Consider the following 27,347-nt stretch of genomic DNA (forward strand, 5'->3'; position numbering starts at 1 on the left):
AAATAGTTCAGAAAATAAGGAGGGACAAATGATGGGACTAAAGGTTCATAGAGTTACATAGCTTCATTGTATAAATCAGTAATTAAAGCTATAGCATGTTCTTACAAATACAGCTATGCACAAGCTATGCACAAAAACCTCGTTTAGATCTGTCTGAATGACCAGGTAAAATTAACAGACCACAGAACTGAATTGAGTTTTGTTTACTCCTTGTTTTTCCTTTGCATTCACATTGAAAAATGGTGTTTTCTAATCCCCCATCTGTCTAGTTTTTTATTATTCTTAAGGAACGATTATCTACCATTTTTCTGTGTTTACCTTTCCTCCAAAGTGGGTCTGTTTCTCAGGTCACTGCTACTAGCAGAGTTTATTTAATAATTCCCATATTGTTTGACATTTAGGTTGAATGTGGCTTTTAAGTATATTGTTTCATACAAAATATGTATTTACAATGCCTAATACTAATGTACTAAAGAAATTGAATTCTAATAGTTTTAACATGTATATGTTTTCTTATAGCAGAAAAAGAAAACTAAGAACTTCAATCCACCAACACGTAGAAATTGGGAAAGTAATTACTTTGGGATGCCCCTCCAGGATCTGGTTACAGCTGAGAAGCCCATACCACTATTTGTTGAAAAATGTGTGGAATTTATTGAAGATACAGGTAGGATGGAGTATCGTTGCAAGAAATTTGATTTAAGATTATACTTTTGCTATGTCAACAGTTAGTCGAATGTTTGTGATTTAGTAAAGCTAAATTCTGAAAATGTTACGTAGTTCTCCTTGTTAGGATTGATTGCCTTGAATATTAATTCTAGACCTAACCGTCTGATAACTGAAGTTTTGTTGTTGACTAGTAATTTTTTTGTCGTACTTCTCTTTAATAAAATGGCTAATTTGAATCCCAAATGTTACCTTACTCTGGAGTTTAGGTGACATAATTAATTTGCTACTGTTTAATCATGTAGCAATGATTTCAGTAGCTAATTTGAAAGTGTATTACTGTTAATCTTTATTACCCATTTTATATGTGAATTTTTCTTGTAAAATTCATAGCAATATTTATGAGTGTATGAAAGACATCTTATTTGTGATTGTTGCTGTTTGTTCAGCAGCTCTAGCTTGACTTGGTTTATGTGGTATTTTTAAGAAGTATATAGATAACATTACTATTTGTAAACAAACCCACTGTTGTGTTAATTTTAAGTTCATTGTAAACTATTACCTGAGGATTGAACAATTCAGACTTGGGTAGTAAAGGCCGAATATTACGTTTATGTACATTTAAAATGAATACAAGTTAACTGCAAAACATTAGTGATTGAATGGTTATAAATATGAGCTTACCTCCTTTTTGTCTTTATTTGTTCTTTATGAGCTTCTTTGGCATACAAACATGATTTTAAAAACAAACTAGGATGTCCATGCCCTATCCCAAAAAAAAAAAAAAAAAAAAAAAGCTTCAGTGTCATTTTTACTTAGATCTGCGCTTTATCCTTTACTTCACTTATCAGCTCAATTCTGTGTATATTGGATTGTCTGTCTGAGAAGTGCTGACTTTGAGTTTTAGCAAAGGAATAGAATATGGGGCAGTGCCTGCTATCTACCAGTATTGTAGTTTAAATAGCCTGTATCTTTCCTTTAATAACTAAATGTTAACTTATAGAATTTACACTTAGCTATGTCCTTAGTCATTTGGGTTTTCCTTCAGCAAAGTATATATGAGACAAATTTCTCTTCCACATTTCTCTTCATTTTTATCATAGTAGATTTCTAGCAAAGGCCCTTGTAATATTAACTTCCTGCTTTGAGCTTTAAGAATTTATGTTTTCTCTAGCAGTAAAATTAGACGACATTAGGGAAATAATTTTCTTTTTGTGATCACAAAATAGCAATAAAGTAGTAATGGATAGCGTTTTGTACATTTATGTTCATAATTAAACATTCCCATTTCTTGAATCTTTTCATGCTTAGTTGAGTGATTAGGTTTCTTTTCTTTTTTTTTTTTTTTTTTAATTTATTTATTTATACAAGCACTGGGTACAGTCAGAAGCGCGGGAGGGTGAGTGAATTCACCAGAGCGGGGAGCAGAGCAGGCAGAAGGACTGAAGTACACTGCTGAGGGGAGCAGCGGGCGGCAGGAGAGGTCTGCGCACCATGTGGGACCCTCCTCCGGTGGCCGGGGAGCAGCCGGGGATCGAACCGGTGCTGCAGAGGCTGCAGGCAGCTTCGCAACCCAGCGCTCAACCGCTGCGCCACTGGGGAGGCCCGTGATTAGGTTTCTTGAAAATGAATTCTAGTCTACTGTAGTTTTCAAATCAGTTATTAGTATGATTTATATATAGTAGAATTCACCAATTTTATTTATACAGCATGAGTTTTTACAATTTTATAGTCAGTAAGCAGCACCAATCAAGATACAGGAATTTTAACCACCACAAAAAACAGTAGTCTTTTGTCAATAGCATCTTTTGATGCTAACTGTTTTTGTTTTGGGTATGTGTGTGTGTGCGGGCACACATGTATTGGTGTGCGTGCTCATGCTCACTCTCTGTTTATCAAGTTGAGAAGTATCTTGCTATTCCTAGTTAACTGAGTTTTTATACAAATTGCCTTTTGATTTTGTCTACATTTTGCATTTTTCTACATTTGTTGGCGTGATCACATGATTTGTGGTGAATTATATTAATTGATCTTTAATTGTTAAACTCACCTTGTATCCCTGGGAAAGCACCACTTGGTTATAGTGTTGTATCGTTTTTATATATTGTTGGATTCACTCAATTTACTAAAATTGAGTAAAGACTTCTTCATCCTGAACAATACTGGTTTATACTTTGCTTTTCTTGCAATGTCTTTGTCTAGTTTTGGTATCAAAACTGACATCATGGAATGAGTATATTTTTTGGAAAAGTTTGTGAAAAGAAATTGTTATTTTGGAAGAATATACCAGTATAAATATTTGGACCTGGAATTTTGAACTGTGAATTAAATATCTTTAATAAGATGGCAGATTTTCTCTTTCTTCTTGAGTAAGCATTGGCTGCTTATATCTTTCAAGGAATTTGTCCATTTCATCCAAGTTCAAGTTGGCATAAGGTTATTTATAAAATTTCTTCTCATTCTTTTAATGTCTATAGTGTATGTATAGTGATGTCTTCTCTCTTGTTCTTGGTGTTACAGATTTGTCTTCCTTTCCCTCTTTAGAAATTGATCAGTTGTATTGATCTTTTCAAAGAACCAACTTTTAATTTTAATGATTTCTCATTAATTTTTTAGTTCTTCGAATTCTGCATTTTTTAAATTTCCTTTATGCCTGCATTTGGTTTCTTTATAGGTTCTTAAAAGCAGAAGCCTACATTATTGATTTTTGACTATTCTTTTTATCATAATACTTAATATCACAAATTTTCCTCTAAGCATTGTTTCAGTTTTATGCCATAAATTTAATGTTTCTACTTTCAGTCTAGAATAATTTGTATTTCTCTTCTGCTTTTTTTTTTAACTCATTGGTTATTAGAAATGCTTTTATTGAGACTTACTTTATATATCCTGGAATATAGACAGACAGTTGTTCCTTTAGAACCTTATACATGTGTGATTTTGCTTTATCCCATATGATCATTCTTTTTCTTTTCCTGCCTGTTTTTGTATTAATTGGATTTTCTTGATTATATATTAATGCCAATATCAGTTTATTGCAATGCTCTCTAAACATTTTTTAGTGGTGCTGGAGAATTTGAAATATACATTCTTACTATAGTTCACATTCAAATAATGTTATATCACAATGATAGATAGTTTAAGAATCTTATATCAATATTTTTAACCCTCTAGCTTGTGTTCCATTGTACGTCTTAATTCTACAATGTGTTTTAAACATCATAGTATATGTTTATTTTTTTAAGATTTATTTTATTTATGCATACAAGAACTGGGGTACAGGTCAGAGGTGTAGGGGGGTAAAAGGATCCCAGAGAGTGGGGAGCAGAACAGGTGGATCTACTGAAATACACTGCTGAGGGGAGCAGTGGGCAAGACAGGAGAGGTCTGCTGCGTCATGTGGGTTGCTCCCTGGCCTTCTGGGGATTGAACTCACGCTGCAGTGGCTGTCAGTTGCTTGATAGTGCTCTCTTTAACCCCTGTGCCACCAGGGGGGCCCCATAGTATATGTTTATAGTTTTGTTTTAAACAGTTAATTAGCCTCATTTTTGAAATGTAACTTTCTTATGTTTTTAATGTTCTACATAATGACTATTGAAATACCATTCACTCTGAAGTGGTGTTTTATTTGGCTTTGATTTACATTTTCTTGATGACAAATGATGCTGATCTTTTTTTCAAGTATCTGTCATTTTATGTCTTCTTTGGACAAATATATCCAAACAGGTATTTTTAAGTTTTTTTATATAGATATTTTTAAGTTGATTTATTCATCTTACTGTTGAATTTAAGAGCTCTTAATATATTCTTAATGCAAGCTGCTTCCAAATGTGACTTGCAAAATGTTTTCCTCATCCTGTGAATTGTCTTCCATAATTCCTTAAAAGTATCATTTGCTGCACAAAGGTGGTAAATTTCGATGACTTACAGTTTTTCTGTTTTGTCCCTGTGTACATGGTATCATATTTAAGATTTAGCCTAGACCAGTATTACAAAGAGTTATCTTAACAGTTCTACATTTGGGGGGCCTCCTTGGTGGTTTAGGGGTTAAGTCTCAGCGCTGTCACTGCTGTGGCCTAAGTTTGATTCCCGACCAGGGAGCTACCCACATATGGCGCAGCCAAACTCTCCTGTCTCACCCACTGCTCATTAGCAGTGTATTTCAGTAAATTCACCTGTTCTGCTCCCCACTCTGTCTCTGCTGAATCCCCTCAACCTTTTCCCCGCTGCACCTCTGGCCTACACCCCAACTCTTCTACGCAAAAGTAAATAAATAAAATCTTTTTTTTTAAAAAAGAGTTCTACATTTTAACTTTTACCCTCAGGTCTATAATCCATTTTGAGTTTATTTTTGTGTGTCAGACAAGCCATGCACCTTTTATTGAATTGACTTTTTTTTTTTAAGATTATTTATCCATACAAGCACAACAGGCAAACCGATGAAACACACTGCTGAGGGGAGCAGCGGGCACAGCAGCAGAGGTCTGTCGCACCATGTGGGACCCTCACTGGTGGCCGGGGATCAAACCAGTGCTGCAGAGGCTGTGGGCAGCTTCACAGCCCAGCGCTCAACCTCTGCACCACCAGGGGAGGCCCCTGTTGAATTGACTTTTATCATTGTTTTTGAAAATCTTTTTTTTTCCCCCCTGTATGGTCAGTTCCAGTTTTGTGTTTATGCGTTTTTTGGCCAGTTGATTTTCTGCACAGGCTATCATGACACCCGTGGAAAACAGTAGTTTTATATCTTCTTTCTCAATCTGTGTAACTTTGATTTTCTTCCATTTTCCTCATGCTTTAGCATAAAATTCAGTATGATGGTAAAAGGGAGCATCCTTGCCTTGTTGCCTGATCTTAGTGAAAAAGTTTTGAATTTTCACTCTTAATTTTGATGTTAGCTTTAGGTTTTTTTGTAGTCTCTGTCAAGGTAAGGAAGTTCCCCTCCATTCGTGGTTTGTTGGAAGTGTTTATTTTGTCAAATGCATTTTCTGTATTTATTGATGTGATCTTAAGATGATTTTTTTTAGTCTGTTGATGGATTTGCATCAGTTGATTTTTCAGTTGTTAAACCAACCTTGTATCATCATACCTGGGATAAATGCCACTTGGTCATTTACCGATGCTTGGTCATTTACCAATGCTTAACTATTTACCATGTAATATCAGAAGCAACTTAATGTTTTAGATTACACATATATATTCTTATCTGCAGCATATGGTATAGGCATTTTGTTAAGCAGCATTAAATCCTATTTCAAATCCAACACTTCGATTGTCTCCTCATGTTCATGTCTTTTTACATCTACAAAGTATACTTTTAATTAATTTGAAAAAGTTACAGCCATCTCATTTATTGTTGATCTCACTTATGCATGTTTTCATGTATTTTATATTTTGTTCCTGAGCTATCACGTTAATGAGAATAACTCATAGATTGTTATTTCTCACATCCTAGTTATTTTTCTATATTCCTGACTGACTGCCTACTAAGAACTTCATCTTGGATATGAGATCTTGGTCTTGCTTAAAAATCAATTCATCTTCCTCCAAGCCACTAAACTTTTTTTGATTTTTCTGTTTCTTATAATGCCAATATCTTCTTCCCAGTTAGGCAGGCTCTAAGGTACTTCATTAATCTGACTCCTTTTTCATCCGTTGTGTCCACATACCATTAAATGTTAAGCCATGTCCTTTCCTTGCAATAATTTTCTTTCTTTTTTTAAAAGATTTTATTTATTTATACAAGAAATGGGGTACAGGTCAGAGGCGTGGGAGGGTGAGAGAACAGGCAGACGGACTGAAGACACTGCTGAGGGGAGCAGTGGGTGAGGCAGGAGAGGTCTGCCACGCCATGTGGGTTTCTCCCTGGCCGGCCAGGAATTGAACCCGTGCTGCAGAGGCTGTGGACAGCTTCACAGTGCAACACTTAACCCGCTGCACCACCGGGGAGGCCCAGCAATAATTTTCTTGTATCTGTTTTCCAGTCTGTGTTTCTTGCTTCTGATTCTGTTGTATCCCTGCCCCCACATGTCTCTCCTACTTAAAAATAGTGCTTAAGGAGGAAAAAAAAATCTAAATTCCATAGCCTTGGGGATTATGACTTTTTTGATGTAAATTATTTTTGTGACAAGAAACCAGATGCAAAAAAATGCATTTACTTGGAATGAAGAGTATCTTTTGGAAGCCAGAAGCATCAAATTTCCCAGTGGGTTTAGAACCCAGTTAATGTTCTCATCTGTTTTGTCATGTGTCTTTTCTCTCTAGACTCACCTTGTCTGTTCACAGATCTTAGATTTTTATGTCTATTTTAACTATATATTTAGTCTTATCAGATGTGGCTGAATTCCCAATTCCAGATTTTCAGGAGGACCTGATGAGGATAGTATAGTATATTGACTAGTGAGTTATTCATTTACTATTGCCAAATAAATAATCAAGTACATTTTTGTAATTGATTAATGTAGAATGTCTTCATGTTTAAATACATGTATCACGTTGTGCTGTTTTCTTGAAATATGATTTTATTCATGCTTCCCTCTGGTTCTTACATTTGTATCAAGCAATAAAAATGCATTTTAAATTCTGTAGCATCTTGGCTTGAATAAGTTTACATACTACCAATTTTTTTCTATGTTAGCTTTTTAAACTTAATTTTTTGCGGTAAAAATTCTGGACATAAAATTAACCATTTTAAAGTGTTCATACAGTTCAGAAGGATTTGGTTCATTCACAGTGCTGTATAACCATCACCTCTGTTTAATTTCACAATGTTTCATAACCCCACAAGGAAATTGTATACCCATTATGCAGTCGTTCCTCATTCACCCTACCCTGGCCATTTGCTTTTTAGGTCTATAGAGTTGCCTAGTGTGGTTAGTTCATATACCTAAAATAAAAATTTGTGACCTTTTATGCAAGGTTCTTTTTTAGAATAATGTTTTTGAGATTAGCTGTTAATCTTCTTTGGAGAAATGTCTTCTCAACTCTTTTACCTTTTTTTTTAAAAAAAAAATTATTTATTTATACAAGCACTGGGTACAGTCAGAAGTGCGGGAGGGTGAGAGAATTCGCCAGAACCAGAGTGGGGAACAGAACAGGCAGACTGAAATACACTGCTGAGGGGAGCAGCAGGCAAGGCAGAACAGGTCTGTTGCCCCATGTGGGACCCTCGCAGGCGGCCGGGAATCAAACCGGCGCTGCAGAGGCTGCGGGCAGCTTCGCAGCCCAGCACTCAACCGCTGCGGCACCAGTGGAGGCCCTATTTTTCCTATTTTTAACATTGGTTTATTGTGTCTTGTGGGTTGTGAGAGTTATATACTGGGTACTTGACCCTTATCAGATAAATGGTTTGAAATATTTTCTCCCATCTTATATATTGTCTTTCTAAATAACCCCCTTTGATGCAAAGAGTTTTGCATTTTGATGAAATCCACTTTTTTTTGTTGCTTAAGCTGTTAGTGTCATATCTTGCCAAAACCAAGGTCATGAAAATTTACCTGTGTTTCCTTCTAAGAGTTTTATATTAGTAGCTCTTACCTTTACTTAGTAATGCTATTTTTCTTTCAAAATTATTCTTGCTAGACCCTCTAGTGCAATCAATGATTATTAAGGGTTGCAGAAATAAGCATCCATTTCTATTTGGTTTTCTGTTGTTTTTCTACTTTCTAATCTGTTTATATTCTTTTTATCATTCCCTTTGTTCTGCTCACTTGGAGTTTTGCCTGATCTTTTGCTATTTCTTTAAGGTTCACCCAATCTTAAAGTTGAGATTTTTTTTTTTTTTTTTTTGAGTTAGATGTTTACAGTTACAAATTTCCTTCTGAGCACTACTTTTGCTGTATCCTGCAGACTTTGGTATGTTGTAGCTTCCTTTATACATCTCAAATTATTTTCTAATTGTACTTGTAGTTTCTTTTTTGATGTATTAACTGAGAAATTGTTGTTTATTTTCCAGAGTTGTGAATTTTCCTTTTATTACTTAAAATTTCATTCTTTTGTGGTTGAATAACATACTTCATATTATCTCAAAACTTAAATTTGTCTAGGTTTGCTTTGTGACCAAACTACTTGTCATCCCTAGGAGAAGGAACATTCTCTTAGGAGAAAAATGAATATTGTATTATTACTGAATGGAATATTCTATTGGTCTAATTGGTTTTTAGTGTTGTTTAAGTTATCTTTTTCCTTGGTGATGTGCTCTCTAGTTCTGTTCATCATTGGAAGTGGAGTATTGAAATATCCAACTTTTATCCTTGAATTATTCAATATTTTTCCCGTCAATTCTGTCAGGTTTTGCTTTATATTTTGGGGGACTCAGCTTGTCATCATTGTGTAAGGTTCTTTAATGTCTTATAATTGTCTTAATGTCTTCTTTTTTCCCCCCTGATAATAGGGTAGCCACCAAGTTGTCTTTTGCAAAGACTATATTTTTTATCCATCCTTTTACATATAACATATTTGTGTCTTTGTATCAATAATGAGTGTTTTATAGACTGCATAGAGTTTAGTCATGGTGGGTTTTTTTTTTTAATTCACCCTACCAATCTCTTTTCATAGATTTTTAATCTATTTACTTTTTTTTTTAAGATTTATTTTTTTATTTATACAAGCACTGGGTATAGTCAGAAGTGTGGGAGGGTGAGAGAATTCGCCAGAACCAGAGTGGGGAACAGAACAGGCAGACTGAAATACACTGCTGAGGATAGCAGTGGGCGGCAGGAGAGGTCTGCGCACCATGTGGGACCCTCACCCGGTGGCCGGGGATCGAACCGGCGCTGCAGAGGCTGCAGGCAGCTTCACAACCCAGCACTCAACCGCTGTGCCACTGGGGAGGCCCTAATCTATTTACTTTTAAATTTATTACAGCCAAGGAAATCATTTTACTGTTTATTTTATATCTTCGACAATTTCTTTTTCTCAATTCTTCCACTATTGCTTTCTTTTGTTATTTTTTTCTAATGTGCCTTTCTGATTTATTTTTTTTCCCTGTAGGTTTCAAAATTGCTTTCTAATTTGTTACCCTGGTGATTAAAATTAATATCATCCTTTTACAGCAATCTTTTTTTTTTTTTTTTTTTGGTCTGGTGGGACCCTCGCCAGTGGCCGGGGATCGAACTGGCACTGCAGAGGCTGCGGGCAGTCTCGCAACCCAGCGCTCAAGTGCTGCGCCACCAGGGGAACCCCAATCATATTTTATTATTAACATTTAATAGTAACACTTTCTTTTCTTTTTGTAAAAGATTTATTTATTTACTTTTATTTATACAATAGCTGGGGTACAGGCCAGAGGCGCAGGAGGGTGCGAGGATTCACCAGAGACAGAGTGGGGAGCAGAACAGACAGTCGGACCAAAAGCGCTGTTGAGGGAAGGAGTGGGCGCGACAGGAGAGGTCTGCCATGCCATGTGGGAATCTCCCTGGCTGGCTGGGAATCGAACCCGTGCTGCAGAGGCTGTGGACAGTTTCACAGCACTACGCTCAACCTGCTGCACCACCAGGGAGGCTCCAATAACACAGTATTAATGAAAAACTCTCCTTTACATCTCTCCTACACCTTTATGTTATTTCTACAAATTATATCTTTATGCATTAAATGCTCATTAACACATTTGAAATTGTTTTATGTATCTTTTTTAAATTATATTGGAACAAAAAGATGTAGAATACTACTTACTGGGCTTATGTACCCTCTTAGATAGCTGTTGTTACCTTTGTTATTTGTTAAAACTTTTAATCGCTTTAGGTTACTCGACACACTTTCATTTCTGCCTGGAGGACTCCTTTATCATTTTTTTCTAGGGCATATCTGAAAAATCTAAATTTCCCATTTTTGAATGATAGTTTTGCTAGTATCTTATCAGGACATTTTGTCATCTCACTGCCTTCAAGCCTTCATGGTTTCTGAAGAGAAATACACATTCGTCTAATTGTAAACTCCTATTGAGACATCACGTCTTTTTTTTTTGTTTGTTTCCAGTGTGTATCTGTTTATGTTGTCATTGAGCCTTTTGGGTGTGTAGTTTTGTCAGCTTCTTTCCCATATTTAGAATGTTTTTATCCATTATTTCTTCAGATACTTACATCTGGGACTGCCTGTGTCTGTGTTGATATGCTTAAAGGTATCCCAGAAGTCTCCAAGACTTAGGTTTTTCTTCATTCTTTTTTTTTCCCCTAGACTTGATAATCTCAATTAACCAATCAAATTATTTCTTCTGACTGCACAAATTGTTAAAACCTCTAGTGAAGTTTTCTAATTTTTTTTTGTTATTGAAATACCATTATTTATATCGTTGTTAGTGTTTGAACAGTATAGGATTTCCCCACCCTTCCACCCACCCAGGTGTAATCACAGTAGCCCTCCTACCTCCATATCTTCCCTACTCCTCCACTGTAGTCTATTGCGTTATTCTCCCAACTGCCTGTTTTTTACCCTTCTCCTTCCTGTGCCCCTTCTGAAAGCCAAAGATCTATGGTCAGTTTTCAAGGGTTGGTTTTAAAGTTTGTCTTTGTCTAACCCTTTGTTTTGTAAAGTTTAATTTTCATTTTAATATTATACTCTAAGCCTCATATTTTCTTTTGAGTTTCCTTTGTATAACTTCTTGTATTCATATTTTTCTGTTTATTAATCCTGGCTCCTTTATTCATGGTTTCCTTTAAATCCAGGTGCACGTTGGGCCTCCCCTGGTGGCGCGTGGTTGAACGCTGGGTTGCGAGGCTGCCCGCAGCCTCTGCAGCGCCAGTTCAATCCTCGGCCACCAGCGAGGGTCCCAGACACACACACACAAAAAAAATCCAGGTGCATGTTTAAAAAGTTGACTTAAAGTCTTTGTCTAGGTAGTGCAGTAATTGTGTTTCTCACAGACTGTTTCTGGTTTTTGCCTTAAACGGACCACAATATTTTCTTCCTTACCATCACTTAATTTTTGTTAATAATTGGTTTTGAATATTATAATATGAAATCTCTGGAGATCACATTCTCCTGGATATATTGTTGTTATTTGGTGATTATGTTTGCTTGTTTAGTTACATTTCTAGACTTATTTTTGTAACATGTATTCTTTGTCATTTATGGCCACTGGTGTTTGTGTTACATTAACTTACTGTTTAGCTAGTGTCTTGACAGTTTGCTTCAATACCTGAAGCCACAGTAGGAAAAAATGTTTCTAAATCTTTGTGATTGACACTATGTTGGGGCATTCATTCCACACTTAAACAAACCATTTATAGCTCTTGCTTCATCCTTTGCTTCGAGCTTGGGCAGAGCCAGTTGCCAGCCAGAGGTGAAAGCTTCGAATTTTGTCAGGCATTTTCTGAGTCTACATGCACTCTAGGGCATGTATATGGGCTTCTCAATTCCCCAGTGTATGTAAAAGCTTTTATGAGCTCTTACTCCCCCATAATCTCCTTTCCAGCATTTCTCTCCTATACTTTTCAGTTGATCTATTGCTGATCCTGATTGTTACTCATTTTTCTAGATTGCTGCAATCAATACTTATGCCTTTAAATGTCCATGAAGCCATCCCAGTCCTGGGAACACTTCAAATTAAGTGAAACATAAGCAAGCCCTTGTGCTGTTCTTTCTAGGACCCATCATATAAGTGGAAATCCACAACCACAATTTTTTTAGAATATGATCTGAATTACTTCGGGCAGTTGCAACCTACTCCACATGCAGGCTGCTGTCCTGTTTGTTTCCAGTTGGGTGTGGGGAATGATAGGTGGGCAGTTTAAAGCTTTTGTCTTCACCAAGTCTTCTAGTGGTTGTAAGTTTTTTATTGTATCCCAGAGTTTAGCGAAAATTAATTCTGACAATTTTTGGCAGCTCAGTAGTTGTTTCTGTGAGGAGCTGGGCACTGAAATTTCCTTCTTCATCTCTTGCTATTGTCACTCTTTCTGAACATACTTATTTAATATATGGATTATCTACACATTTTTATTCCTCCCTTGTCCATTCTAAGCTATTATAATACTTACATTTCAACCTAAATGTATATTAGAAACAAGTAGTGAAACCTAGTTTATATCTATTAGCAACCCAGATAGAACTTATGTCATTTTAAAATTTCAGATAATAGTTTTGTGAGGTCCAAGGGTTAGTTACCTTTCTAGTAAAAGAAAAAAGATTATTATGATACTTGATTATAGATGCCATTTTAAATTTCTAAATTTTATGTTTAGCTGTGGGTATTGGTAGATTTCTAATACCTTTGTTGTTTGGAGTCCTAGGATAGTAGATGCTCTGGATGTTTTAATTCCAAATTGAGCTTGAATAATTAACATCTAGCTGAGTGAGTTGTTGAGTTTTTTGTTTGCTTGCTTTATATCATTTTAATTTTTAGCTAGTGAAAGGTAAGGTTTTTAGCACAGATTATTAAGTACCATGTGATTTTCATTTGGCACATAAATGCTAATCTTCAGTCAATGTTTGTCAACTTCAGTATTTTGGGCCCATTTTTTATTATGGGGCAATCCAGAATCAGATCTAGGTACATTAGCATTTAATGATCCTGTCTTTTTTGACACCTTTAATTCAGAAGAGTTCCTCATTCTTTTGTCTTTATTGACTTTCAGGTTATCATCAGACTTTTAGCCCCTAGTTTTTGCCTCCATTGATGATTTTTTTTTTATTTTTATCATTCCTCCTGTGTTTCCTGATTGACATTTTACTGTAAGAATAAACTTTTTCCTCCTTTTTGAATTTAGTGTTTCCTCATGATTAAGTTTAAATTATTTCTTCTTGTTAGACGTACCACCATAATGACCACGCTATGTCCTTCTAAGCGTATTACCATATCTATTTAACCAGTGTCAATTTTTCCCAATGTAGATGATAATAATTGTGATCATTTGGCAGTGTCTGTCAGGCTTCTTCACTGAAATTAAGACTTTGGATTTAATAACTTTATTTGTATTGTAATTGGTATGGACTTGTGTGTTCTAAAGCTTGGTGAGTTTTAGTCTGTATCTTTCATTCATATTGTCCTAGCTTAGGCCATTTCTGACATCTGTGTCCTTCAAAAAATATGTCCACATTGTTCTTTAAACATTTTCTTGGGCCTCCCTGGTGACACACGGGCTTAAGCACTGCACTATGAAGCAATCCGCAGCATCTGCAGCACGAGTTCGATCCCCAGCCGGCCAGGGAGAAACCCACATATCTTGCCTGCTGCTCCCCTCAACACTGTATTTCAGTCAGTCTCCCTGTTCTGTTCCCCACTCTGTCTCTGGTGAATCCTGTCACCCCCCTCATCTCTGGTTTATACCCCAGCTCTTGTTTGCATATACAAATCTTTAAAAAAAATTATTTTTCTTACTTTCTGGCTTAAAATATACCAGGTTTGATTTGGTATGTACTTTTATTGATCCAACTTCAGAAGTAGCTTTCTTTTCCTAAAAGGTCTGAATTGTTTTGGTGAGAATGAGATTTAGAAACCAGTATTAGGGCGTCCCTGGTGGCACAGGGGAGCAATATGCAGCTTCTGCAGCATGAATTGGATTCCCGATCCCTGGCTGACCAAGGAGCAACCCACATGTTTCATCAGACCTCTCCTGTCTCGCCCATTGCTCCCCTCAGTCAGTCTGCCTGTTCTGCTCCCCACTCTGTCTCTGGTGAATCCTCTCACCTCCTCCCCCTGTTTTGCTGGCCTGTACCCCAGCTCTTATATCCATAAATAAATAAATCTTTAAAAAAAATAGAAACCAGTATTATAGTTTTTACTGTACCCTCTTAAAGCTATCTCCAGTTATAATCCACTACCAAAAGCACATTTTAGTTCTTTCATTTTTAGTAATTCCGTTCTCCAAAAGTGAGAATTCTTGCTCCCATTATCTTCAATATATTGCCCAAATCTAGAATACACAAATACTCATACCACTCTATACTGGAGACGTAACTAGAGTTAATATTTACCTACGATTCTTTTATTTTTAAGGTCCAATTACATAAAGCACACTAAATTTAAGGGTGCAGTTAGGTTTCAACAAATGTATACACCTGCTAAATTCATGTACTTGTCAAGGTATAGAACATTTTCATCACCTTTTATGTCCTTTCTCAATTAGTCTTCCAGCCACCAAAATTTTTTGTGTGAACCTATTCCCCTAGGTCATATAAAGTGTTATAAACCAGTGTTATCTCAATAAGAGGGAGGTAGAAGAGACATTAACTTCACTGACTTTTAATTCAGTCTCTTGAATCAGTTTTATCATCCTGCTGGTTCCCAGTAATCACTTGAATCAATCTGTTCACATGCCCTCTTAAAAATTATCATCATCTGTGGTACATATACACAATGGAATATTACTCAGCATTCAAAAAAGGTAAACACGTGCAATTTGCAGCATCATGGATGGAGCTGGAAGGGATCATGCTCAGCGAAATAAGCCAGAAAGAAAAAGAAAAATACCGGATGGTCTCACTCATAACAGGAATCTAGAAAACCTAAATAAGGGACCAGGAAAAAGAATAACTATAAGAAAGAAAAAAATCAAAAACAACAAACAACGATGAACCAGAGACACACTTTGGGGGGTGGGGAGTGGTGGAGGGTTGGGGTCAAAATAAGGCGGTTGCAATTGTATGGGGAATATAAAAATAAAAAAATAAATTAAAAAAAATTTATTATCATCTGGCCTCCCTGGTGGTGCAGGGGGTTAAACACCACACTATGAAGCAATCCGCAGCCTCTGCAGCATGAGTTTGATCCCTGGCCAGCCAGAGAGAAACCCACATAGCGAAGCAGACCTCTCCTGACTTGCCCACTGCTTCGCTCGGCAGTGTATTTCAGTCAGTCTGCCTGTTCTGTTCCCCGCTCTGTCTCTGTGAATCCTCTCAACCCCCTGCATCTCTGGCCTGTACCCCAGCTCTTGTGTGCATAAATAAATCTTTAAAAAAATATATTATCATCTACATTGGGAAGAACTGACACACTGTTTAAATAGATATGGTAAAAAAAGTTACCACAGCAACCTTTTTTCTCATTTTCCTCTTACTGTAAATTGTTTTAGAGCTTCATTTAAATGAGATTGTATCATGCTAAATAAATTCTTTTCTATCTGGTTTCTTTCATTTATTAGAGTAGCTGTGAGATTAAGTCATGTTGACTGTTAGTGAAACATTTCACTATAACTTGCCCATGGAACTTTTACCAGTAGATTTATGTACCCTTTATATATGTGCATTTATGGATATTGACTTTCTTATCTCTTGTATGACATACACTTTGTTCCACTTTCATGTCCTTAATGTATTCTTTGAAAGGAATAAAATTCTAACCAGATGAAAAGTTAGAAAGAACTAATATGCTTCTCCATGCCAAGGTCTTCATATTGGTCCAGGAATAAACTTGATAGAATCTGCTTTTCTATTGGCTCTTTTTTTTGTGTGGTGGTAAGAGTGCAATGTCTTATCAAATAGCATCTCTTTTAAGAATGTTTTGAGGAACTTCCGTTGACCACAGAGACGTGTAGGTATAAACTTTTGACCAGTGACATGAGTATTGGATCTTTTGATATGTCCCACAAGTTCCTGAGCCTCTTCCTTTCTTTTAATCTAATTTCTTTATGTTTAGATCTGTTAATTTATCTTCATGTTCACTTATTTATTACTCTCTCATCTCCATTTTTGCTGTTGAGCCCATTCTTCAGTTTATTGTTCTGTCTATATTTTTTTGTTAGTTCTTAAATTTGTTTGGTTCTTTATATTTCTGTTTGCTTATGTTTGTTTCTTTGCTGAGATTTTCCATTTATTTAATGTGTGTTTATAATTGCTCAGTTAAATATTTTATGATAGCTGTTTTGAATTCCTTGACAGATAACTCTGCAACTATCATCTTTTTTAGTGTCTTTTTTTAAAAAAAAAAATAAGATTTATTTATTTATGCATACAATAATTGGGATGTAGGCTGTGCCATGTGGGTTAGCTCCCTTCCTACAGGGGAGTGAACTCATGCATCAGTGGCTGGTGATAGCTTGATAGCACTGTCTTTAACCCCTGCGCCACCAGGGAGGCCTTGTGTTGGTGTCTGTTAATTGTATTATTCAAGTTGGGATTTTCTTTGTGTGAATATCCTGCACATTTTGAAATTCATGGTAGGAGACTTTGGAGCTTATTTAAATGTTCTATTTTAGCAGGCCTCCTCTGACACTGCACCAGCAGCAGAGGAGCTCCATCATTACTACAAGGTGGAGGTTGAATTCCAGACACTCCATTTAGTCTCCACTAACTCTACCATGGTGGGGAGACGAGGATACCTCTTACTTGGGGGGGGGGGGAGGATCAAAGTTCATACTCTCCACTTAGCCCTTCCTGGCAATTCCAAGGTGGGAATGGGGGCATCTTTGTTACTGCTGTATAGGGGTTGAATTCTAATTTCCCACTTGTCTCTTCTGATGCAAGAGAAATGGTTTTATAGTATTTGGCTGAAATAGACATTTATAGTCAAAAATATTTTGTTATGTTCACTCTGTTGTTCCTTTCTCAGCAGACTTTTCTGGTTGGTTTTCTCTGTGTTGTTTTGTTTTTATTGGCATCTTGGGTTGTATACTTCTCCTGCCTGGTGTAGGGTATAGAAAAGGCCAAAAGAAAACCCAGGAACTCACTGTGATGTTGTTCCTTAAGTTCTGAGGTTACTAGCTTGCCCACCTTCTTCTCGCCACCATTCAGTGTTTAATTGATCTCCCCCCCTCCCCCTGTATTGCTTTCAGAAATTTTGGCTGTATTTAGTGAGGGGGGAAAGGGGAGAAGTGTATCATATTTTGCATGGACCTGACTATCCTAAATGGTTTAATATAAAAAAGCAGTTCATAAAGAACTTACTTAAAATGAGGAAGGGTGGGAGGGGGATAAGAATTTATATTTAAAATGAGATGCGCAAAGACATTCTTAAAATACCTTACCACTATATTTTTGTAAGTCATGCAGTATACTAAGATTAAACATATTTATTGTAGATATATATGTATGTGTAAAAATGTGTCTGTTTCTTTATTATTTCAGGATTATGTACTGAAGGACTTTACCGTGTTAGTGGAAACAAAACTGATCAAGACAATATTCAGAAGCAGTTTGATCAAGGTAAGATTATTATATAAAATAAAATCATTGTTTTTCTTTTTAAAGTTTCCTGCTGGTAAGACTGATTTTTATATGAAAACCTAGGGATATTGGTAAGATTGATTTTTTTTTTTTTATGAAAACCTAAGGATATTAAATATTGACAGGAGAGAGTTTTGAGTGGAATTAAAAGTGAATAAGTAGATACCATAGTCAAGCAGGAAACTATAAATCCATACCAAAATTAGAAAAGAATAAATTGACTTATGAGATGCATTAACATTTTTGAATATCAGAGGTGGTACCTGTTTAAAGATGCAATTTAAAAAAAATTTTTTTGTTATTAGTAACATTGGACCAGTGTTATACTCCCTACTCATATTAAAGGAACCTTCTATATGAGATCAAAGTTTTAAGTGTAAAAAAAAAGAAAGTGCTAGAGTGTAAAATGAGTGAATATTTTTATAATCTTAGATTATGAAAAGGCCTAAGCTCAATGTGAAACCTAGAGAGCATAGACAAATGGATGAAGTAGACTCCCTAAAAATGTAATGCCCTTGTATGATAGTAGATGAAACAAAATGAGGAGGCAAACTGTAAGCCTGGGAAGATTGTAAAATACTTGTGTTAGATTAAGAAATTCACATCAGAAGAAAATGACTGACAAATACATGAAAATGTGCTCAATTTGTATCAATGACAAAGAAATAAAAATTTAAAACAAAAACTTACTATTTATCATCTGAGTGAAAAATATCTTTGTGGTAGTATATAAGCAAATGAATATATTTGTAAACTGTTGGTTGTAGGTATGCTTTGAGAAGTACTACTTGTGTGTAGGTATGCCTTACTTTATACTATATAATTGTATAGTATTTCATTTACAAAAGTAAGTATCACCAGGAAGGTGACCCACATGGCACAACAGACCTCTCCTGTCACACACGCTGCCTCCCTCAGCAGTGTGTTTCTTTGGTGGATCCACCTGTTCTGCTCCCCACTCTGTCTTTGGTGAATCCTCTCACCACCCGCACCTCTGTCCTGCATCCCAGTTCTTGCATGCATAAATAAATAAATCTTTAAAAAAAATACATATCTTGTTAGAAAAACTATTTAGACTTTATAATATCAAAATGGTACACTTTCACTCCAGTAACGAAGAGGTGTGGGATGGAAGGGTAGTGTTAGTCAATACCAGCCTCTTCAATTAGACTCCTTGGTTTTGTTTTCTAGTTCTCCCACTTAGTTTTGGTGCCCTAGGGAGGTTAATCTTCTAAGTCTCAACTTTTCCATATCTAGAATTGGGATATAAGACTATTAGGACTAATGAGAGTGCACATGAAGAGTTTTCTGGCCAGGCACCATATTAAATGTTTGCTGGGTAGCTCTTATTACAAGAAAGTAAAAGTTTAGTACAGAAAAGTGTTTATCAGCATCTTTATGATATTTTTAAATGAAATCCATCTTAATGTTCAGTAATAGAATATTATGTAAATTCTATCTGCAACAATATTTTGAGCTATTAAAATTGTTTACATAGGGTAAAATATTAACTTGGTGATTCTGGGTTAGGGATATATGTTGGCTTCTTAGCATATATTCAGCATGTTTGAAATTTAAAGTTACTGTCACCAAAAAAATGTTTTTAGAAATTGGTTGTGAAATTTTAATTACCTTGAATAATGCCCCCAAAATGAAGTCCAATATAAAATGTATTTATGATTTATCATTTTTCTTAAATGAGCAGAAAAGAACTGAAGGAAAACATTCTTAAAGTATAAACAGAGGATGATGGGGGTAATTTTTTTTTTCTATTGGTCTGTTTTTCTATTTTCTGTCATAAGCAATCATTCATATATAAGGAAAGGGTGAATTTTATTGTAATTAAAACTAATGATAGCTCTTTAGTATGTCCCATTCTTGCTTTTTAAGTTAGAACTTCACTGATAACTTTAAATTCATACTGTTTTATATTAAAATTATAAGTATAAATTAAAAGATCTAAACGCAATCTTATTTACAATTTTTTAGTCTTTGGCCTCTCAAATAATTTTAAAAAACAAAATATTTTATTTTTTTATTTTATTTTTAAAGATTTATTTATTTGTTTGTTTGTTTGTTTGTTTGTTTGTTTGTTTATACAAGCACTGGGTACAGTCAGAAGCACAGGAGGGTGAGAGAATTCACCAGAGCCAGAGCAGGGAGCAGAACAGGCAGAAGGACCGAGGTACACTGCTGAGGGGAGCAGCGGGCGGCAGGAGAGGTCTGCGCGCCATGTGGGACCCTCCTCAGGTGGCCGGGGAGCAGCCGGGGATCTAACCGGCGCTGCAGAGGCTGCAGGCAGCTTCGCAACCCAGCGCTCAACCGCTACGCCACCGGAGAGGCCCCAAAACAAAATATTTTAAAAGGAGGTAGATAACATAAAACTTATGATTACTATTTTAATAAATATAACAATTTTTTATTGTAATTTAACATGCTTATTGCTTGATTCTCTTCCTCATCTTTATAGTTTGTTAAACAAACATATTAAAACAATGGGTGAAGGATTAATATAAAGAAAGGAGGCTGACGAGAAGATTTAAATAAAGATCTTTGGACCTGGGCCTCCCTGGTGGCACAAGGGGTTAAAGCACAGCACATGAAGCTGTCTGCAGGCTCTGCAGCCCACATGGCACAGCAGACCTCTCCTGCCTCTCCTCTTCTCCCCTCAGCAGTGTATTTCAGTCAGTCTGCCTATTCTGCCCCCCACTCTGTCTCTGGTGCAACCTCTCACCCCCCCACACCTCTGACCTGTACCCCAGTTCTTGAATGCATAAATAAATCTAAAAAAAAAAATCTTTGGACCTACAAATACCTGCCTAGCTTACTTCTCCTGTAATAAATTAAAATTATTATATACATATAAATTAAAATTTTAATTTTTGTCTTGTAGATCATGCTATCAGTCTAGTATCGATGGAAGTAACAGTAAATGCTGTAGCAGGAGCTCTTAAAGCTTTCTTTGCAGATTTGCCAGATCCTTTAATTCCATATTCTCTTCATCCAGAGCTATTGGAAGCAGCAAGTAAGTATAAAGCTTTTTTTTTTCCTTTGAGGGGAATGATGATAATTTAAGTCAGATTAACTTTGGTGTCATGCCTTAAGCCAGTTATTGAAAAAGTAAAGCAGTCAAATAGTACTTAATAGTTATTCCTCCTTCAGCATAATTCATCCAAATGCATTTATTATAAAAGGAATATTTGTTATTTCTGGAAAATAAGACAAAAGGTCTATTTGAATATCAGGTAACTTAGTGCTTAATCCACATTGTGTTCTCAATGTTTAAAATAAATGTAATTTCTAAATTTCTATTTTCTTTTGATTACTAGTCTTCAGAATATTAAAGTGGAACTACTTCTAATTTTGAGTGTGTTAAAATTCTTAATTTTCTTTTATTAGAAATCATTTCAGTATACTTTTACAAGGTGTTTAGTTGCCTTACACACACACACTCATGTAAAGTGGGCAAATGGTTCAGTTGGTAGCTTTGATTTTCTTCTTGACCGTAAACAATAGCTTCAGAACTTTCTCACATAGGAAGTTTTTGAAGACTGATTTAGAAATAATATCTGGCAAACCAGAATCTCTTAGTTCTTGGTTATACTACTTAAATTGGTATGCATGTTGGCCTAGTCTAAAAGAGCACATTGTTAACTGTTGGGAAAAAGGAATGAATGAGGAGGAGCAGTAGCACTCTCTTGTCTCCCATTTATAGTAGGATCATATTGTTGTCCTGTTTCCATAATTTGCATATATTTGGAGAGTAACTGAGTTAAATGCTTGTACCACTAATGAAGAAAGATTTTTGATAAACAACATGGATTCTAAATAAGTATTGAGTGACCTTTTAAATCAGATGTTGACAAACTATGTCCTAAAGGTCCATTTCAGCCTGCCACTACTTTTTGGGTGGCTTGCAAGTAGATAATGGTGAAAGAATTAAATTTTAAATTTCATTTAAAATGACATGATATTCAGATTTGAAATGTTTTATTTGGAGCACAACTATGTTCATTTGTTACAACTTCAGAATTGAGTAGTTGTGCCAACAAAGGCTAAAATAATTTCTCTCAGTAGCTTGGCTATTAAGAGTCTAACATGTAAGTGTTAGTAAGTTCTAAATCAATGTTAGTAAATCCTAAATCAATATCTAGTTAGATAAATTGCTTGATTATGTTACTAATACACCATTTCACGTTTCATCATCTCTGAATCACTTTGATCTTTCAATGGTTAGCTTTACTTACGAGAGGTTATTGTATTAGATGATGTTTTTAGCAGGTTCTTTACCTCCTGATATATTTTAAATACATTTTTCATTGTCCCTTACAATAAGCATAACAGTAGGCTTTATCAAATATTTTTAAATAAATAAGCTTCACACAAATTCCTTGTTAATTTTTACAGAAATCCCGGATAAAACAGAGCGTCTTCATGCATTGAAAGAAATTGTTAAGAAATTTCCTCCTGTAAACTATGATGTGTTCAGATATGTAATAACACATCTAAACAGGTATTTTAATTTTTATTTTGCAAATAAAATGCACTGCAAGTTCCAAATCTGTAACTTTATAAATTGGGTAATTATAAGCTATAAGATAGAAAAAAGTAACAAACTAAACATATGGTTTACTTTTGGTTATCTTTAAAAAAAGTGTCTTTTTGATTTTTAAAATGGATTTTTCATCAAATAGTTTTACACAAAGTTATATTACTCTTAGTACATGTAATGATTATATTAAATTATATTATGATTATATTAAAATGTGGTAAATACATTTTCTTTTTTATCACTTATTTTTTAACAACTTCTTTATAGACTTAAAATTTTAGGTATGAAATGACAGGTAATTAACCAAATCCAACCTATTGAAATTGGAAGAATTGAGGTTTAAAGAGGTAAATTATATATATCCAATGTCACATAATTAATGTAACATATTATGACTAGAACATAAGTCTTATTAAAAGCTTCCATTTTTTTTCTATCACACTATTGACTTTGTGTATCTTACATGTTTTGTTGGATATTCCACAGTGAAATGTTATCAGAAACTTGAATTTATATTACTATCCACCCTTTTACCTGAAATGCAGAACATTAATCTTTGTATTAATTGCCCTATAATTATAATAGTATTTCTAGTAATCCTCCTCTGAAGTCTCCCTCCCTGCAAAAATACCTGTATACCTTGTATTTTCACCATAATTAGTGGAATTTTTCCTTTCAGAAATTACCATTCAAGTGGCTTATGGAATCATAATAGGTGTGCATAGGATACTATAGGAGACTTCACCCTATATGGAATGTAGGCATGGTTTATGAACATACATTGTCTTGCCTAATTAAAGTGCTGGGCCTCCCCAGTGGCGCAGCGGTTGAGTGCTGGGTTGCGAGGGTCCCCGCAGCCTCCACAGCGCTGGTTCGTTCCAGGCTGTCAGGCGAGGGTCCCACATGGCGTGCAGACCTCTCCTGCCGCCTGCTGCTCCCCTCAGCAGTGTACCTTGTCAATCTGCCTGCTCTACTCTTCCCTCTGGCTCTGATGAATTCTCTCACCCTCCTGCACTTCTGAATGTACCCAGTGCTTGTATAAATACATAAATAAATTTATAAAAAATAAAAAAAAGTGCTACAGCAAAAATTGAAATTCATTAAAAGGAATAGGAAAAAGACAAAAGGAAGAGCATATTTAAAGAATTACCAGTGCTGGTCTACCAGATATTTTTTTAGACCCTGTTTTTGACATTAAAACATTTATAATTTTTTTCTCTTTTCTTACGTTGTTAATTTTTTGGACAGTATTAAATTTTTCCCTTCATGTGTAGTCACCATAGTTCTCCCACCACGAACAGCACCTGTGCACTATCGCCACAGTCCCTTGTGCTCTTCCCGCCCTGTTTGACCCCTAACCCTTCTCCTCCCCTGCTGTATGCCTCAGATCTACCATAGATATTCGTTTAGACATTGTGTTTGACTATGGTACTACAACAGTTAGCAACACTGGCAAAAAACATTTGATGTGTTGAGAACAGCAAAGAGAAGCCTGTGTGATTTAAGCGGAGTATATGATGGATAGACTAAGGTGAGAAAGGGGAGGAAATTGTACTCTGAGTTTAGCCTGTTGACTAGCTTTTGTCGTAAAAGTTTAACTGACAAAGTGGGGAAGGTTGCTTCAGAATATAATCTATAAATTACAAGTCACTAAGCACATTGTTGAGTAAGTTGACATTTATGGGATTTAGGGAACAAGACTTTCTCAATGAAAAAAGCGTTGTATGATTTATATATTCTGTCTGTTACTCTGAATGGCAGGGAGAGCCACTGGCAAACAGAGAAATAACATCAAACTTACATTTTAAAAGGAATGTTCAACTAGACAATAATGGGTACTGTGAATACTAGGTACTCATAATACTGAGGATATAGCAGTGAATAAAACAGTCACCTGTTATGTGGAACCTTATAATACAGGAGATAAAGTGATAAATAAATGTAAAATGTACATAAAAAACTAACCCTGGGAGTTATTTGTTGCTTATATTCTTTCACCTTCCATATTAAGTGAGTTATGGTGTCAAATTTTTTCCTCTTATTTCCCAATTCTTAATTTTGCCACTGCTTTAATTCAGGTTGTACCATTTCTCATTTAGGGAAATCTGATGTCTTTGTAATTGACCTCTCTCCCTACCATTGTTTACTCGTCATCCCCTTTCCATCCTGATGCCATAATGATATTTCTCAAAGATCTTTCTATAAAAAAACTTTCCTAAATAATGCCTTATATCCTGAAAATAAAATTAAGACTGTTTTAACATTCAGTGCTCTAGTTTTGACTTCTTCAGTTACTCTTTTTCATTTCATCCAAGCATACAATAAATAAGTGCTACAGTATGAAACTAATAGCACTTGAAGTATCAGTTTATGCCTCATCCTTCATCACATCTTATAAGTGCATCTAGTTTTTCTCAAAATGCAGTCCTCAAGCCAGCAGTATCAGAATCACCTGGGGGACTTGTTAGGAATGCAGATTATCTTTGCCCCACACCAAACATAAATCATCAGTCTTTGTTTTAACAAGCCCTCTAGGAAATTCCGAAATACACTGAGGTTGAGAACCACAATTTTGACTGAATTAACCTCCCTTCCTACCATTTTACCAATACTTATTAACCTTGACTCAACTTAGACATTACTACTTAAAGCAAGCTTCTTTTGTGGTTACCCCATTTCTGACTGGGTATCTTTCCTTTTTTGACTCAACAGACCTGCTGCCTCTACTCTTGGGTCTTTTTGGTTTGGTCTTGTTTTTTAATTATTTATTTACTTTAGTTTGTCTTTTCGTCTCACACAATAGTCAGGAAATTTTGATAGGCAATTAGAATTTTATTTCTATTACCAGAAAATCATTTGGTCTTTTTACTTTCAGAGAAAGGGTTTTTCCCACACAAATTAAGGAGGCTTTTGTAAGTAAATTATAAAACCCCTGGGTATATTTTAAAAAGACTGTCTTTGGTTCTCGTAAGGAATAGATTTTACTGTTGTCTCTTATTAGAATGTAGTTGAACATAAAATGCACAAGAAGAAAAATGTTTTTTAAATTTGAGACTAAGATAAAAGGTAAAAGTAAATCATCTGAGATAATTTCCAGCTCTAAGATTCTTTCGTTGTAATGTTTTGATTGATTTCTAATTGTTTTTTCCTTGTACTTCAGGGTTAGTCAGCAAAATAAAATCAACCTTATGACAGCTGACAACTTGTCCATCTGTTTTTGGCCAACCTTGATGAGACCTGACTTTGAAAATCGAGAGTTTCTGTCTACCACTAAGATCCATCAGTCTGTCGTTGAAACATTCATTCAACAGTGTCAGTTTTTCTTTTACAACGGAGAAATTGTAGAAACTGCAAACACAGTGGCTCCTCCACCACCTTCAAACCCGGGACAGTTGGTGGAACCAATGGTACCGCTTCAGTTACCACCACCATTGCAACCTCAGTTGATACAACCACAATTACAGACAGATCCTCTTGGTATTATATAAGTAGGAATTGATTGCAAATAGCCCAAAATTGGATAAAAGTCAAATCTAGACATGCATGATTCAGGGTTCAGTAGTATACTTCATGTTTCTTACAGATAATTCACATTCAAAATGATGAGACATTTTCTCTTTGAACTGTATGGTATTCCTAACTCATTTACATTCAAAATCTAAAACCATGTGATAAGCATGACTGGAGAGGTTTAATTTTTATAAACAAAAATAGCTATAAAATACAAAGCTGCTGTTGCATGCAACCTTATTGCAATCAGTATATCATTCCTGTGGCATTTTCTGTCACATTATATTGTGAATAAAATTTTTCTATAGAAATTAAATGATTTAAAAACTCACATATGAAACATTTAATGCTTTTCAGCCTGCTTTATGGCTGGTTTTGTTATTTGATGTGCTAATTTGGGCAACTTAATTTACACTTTAGCACTCTGTATAGACAACTAAAAGCCCAGTTAAGTATTTTTTAATTTCAGGCTACTTATGCCATGCTTGGGATGTTGTTTGAAAGAAAGGAAATAAACACTTAACATATTTCTGAACCATCATATTCTAAGTAAACCTGTGGATGATTTCATGAGAGGGGTAAATGAACATATTTCTTGTACACACATACCAACGACATGCTTGTGGCTAAAGTGAGTTGATAGTGTTGTGCAAAGGATAGTCGTCACCAACTCATTTCTTTATGGTCCATAATGAAATAAACATCTTGTATACTGTTAATTCTGTAAACAGATGCATGTTCAAGAGATCTTTGATGGTCTTGTATTCTTAATCTAATATATTTTAGATATTTTAATTTTTTCCCTCTTGGGAAATACATTTAGTATAGTGTAGAAAATACTTCATGACATTTTCATATAAGGTTATATAACTTTTCATACATAAACATAAGATTTGTTGTAGAAAATTCTTTAAACCAAACATTTTAATCTAGGATTTCAATTTAATCTGTTCCTTGAATCTATTTTTATGTGGCCCTTAAAACTATATCCAAAAATCCATTGCTAATATAGCAATAAAAATACTTTGGGTACTGACAGCCTCTTTGAAGTGTGTATGTATAAATTACAAACTTGTATTCATACTCTTTTCTGTGATATGTTGTACTAAATCCAAACTGGCTTTTGCACCATTTTTTAAAACAAATTTTTTCCTTTGATGTTGGTACCAGATTTGCTGTAAATGACTGCTGCTTTTGGGGTTAAGCATTTTGTTAGTGAAGATAGAACCAGAACATTAAATTATGGATGAAAAATTTTCAGAATAGGTGGCATCAGTAAATTTAGTTAGATTTCATTCAAAATCCATTCATTATCAAACTATGCCATTTTTTTCTGGAGATGAAGGAAATGGCATTCCTTTTATTTCTAGGTTATTTTTTGTGTTAGTAAAGAAAAGGTTCTGTGGTCCATATTGTAATCTTCATACTGCAATTTTAAGGTTGTCTTATGTGTATTATAGTAAATAGATAATTTTGAGATTTGAGGCTCCTAAGAGTTTGATTTGCTCCATTATTTCCTATAATAAAT

At 35.2% G+C, this 27,347-nt stretch overlaps 1 protein-coding gene across 2 annotated transcripts in view; it reads left to right on the forward strand.

The window, feature by feature from the left end:
- ARHGAP5 (Rho GTPase activating protein 5) overlaps nucleotides 1–25,797 on the forward strand; it is a gene marked incomplete at both ends in the record, with an annotated part of 48,067 nt that extends 22,270 nt beyond the window's left edge. The window contains 5 exons of one of the 2 annotated variants that reach the window (XM_084241296.1): nucleotides 520–667; nucleotides 17,659–17,736; nucleotides 20,651–20,782; nucleotides 22,165–22,270; nucleotides 25,470–25,797. In XM_084241296.1, the coding sequence (XP_084097422.1) occupies nucleotides 520–667; nucleotides 17,659–17,736; nucleotides 20,651–20,782; nucleotides 22,165–22,270; nucleotides 25,470–25,797 (792 nt within the window). The remainder of the gene's footprint in view (nucleotides 1–519; nucleotides 668–17,658; nucleotides 17,737–20,650; nucleotides 20,783–22,164; nucleotides 22,271–25,469) is intronic. The other variant, XM_084241297.1, reaches the window with a different exon arrangement.
- Nucleotides 25,798–27,347: the final 1,550 nt, after the last annotated feature.

This window comes from Talpa europaea (genome assembly GCF_964194135.1).
Source record: "Talpa europaea genome assembly, chromosome: 8".
Classification (NCBI taxonomy): Eukaryota; Metazoa; Chordata; class Mammalia; order Eulipotyphla; family Talpidae; genus Talpa; species Talpa europaea.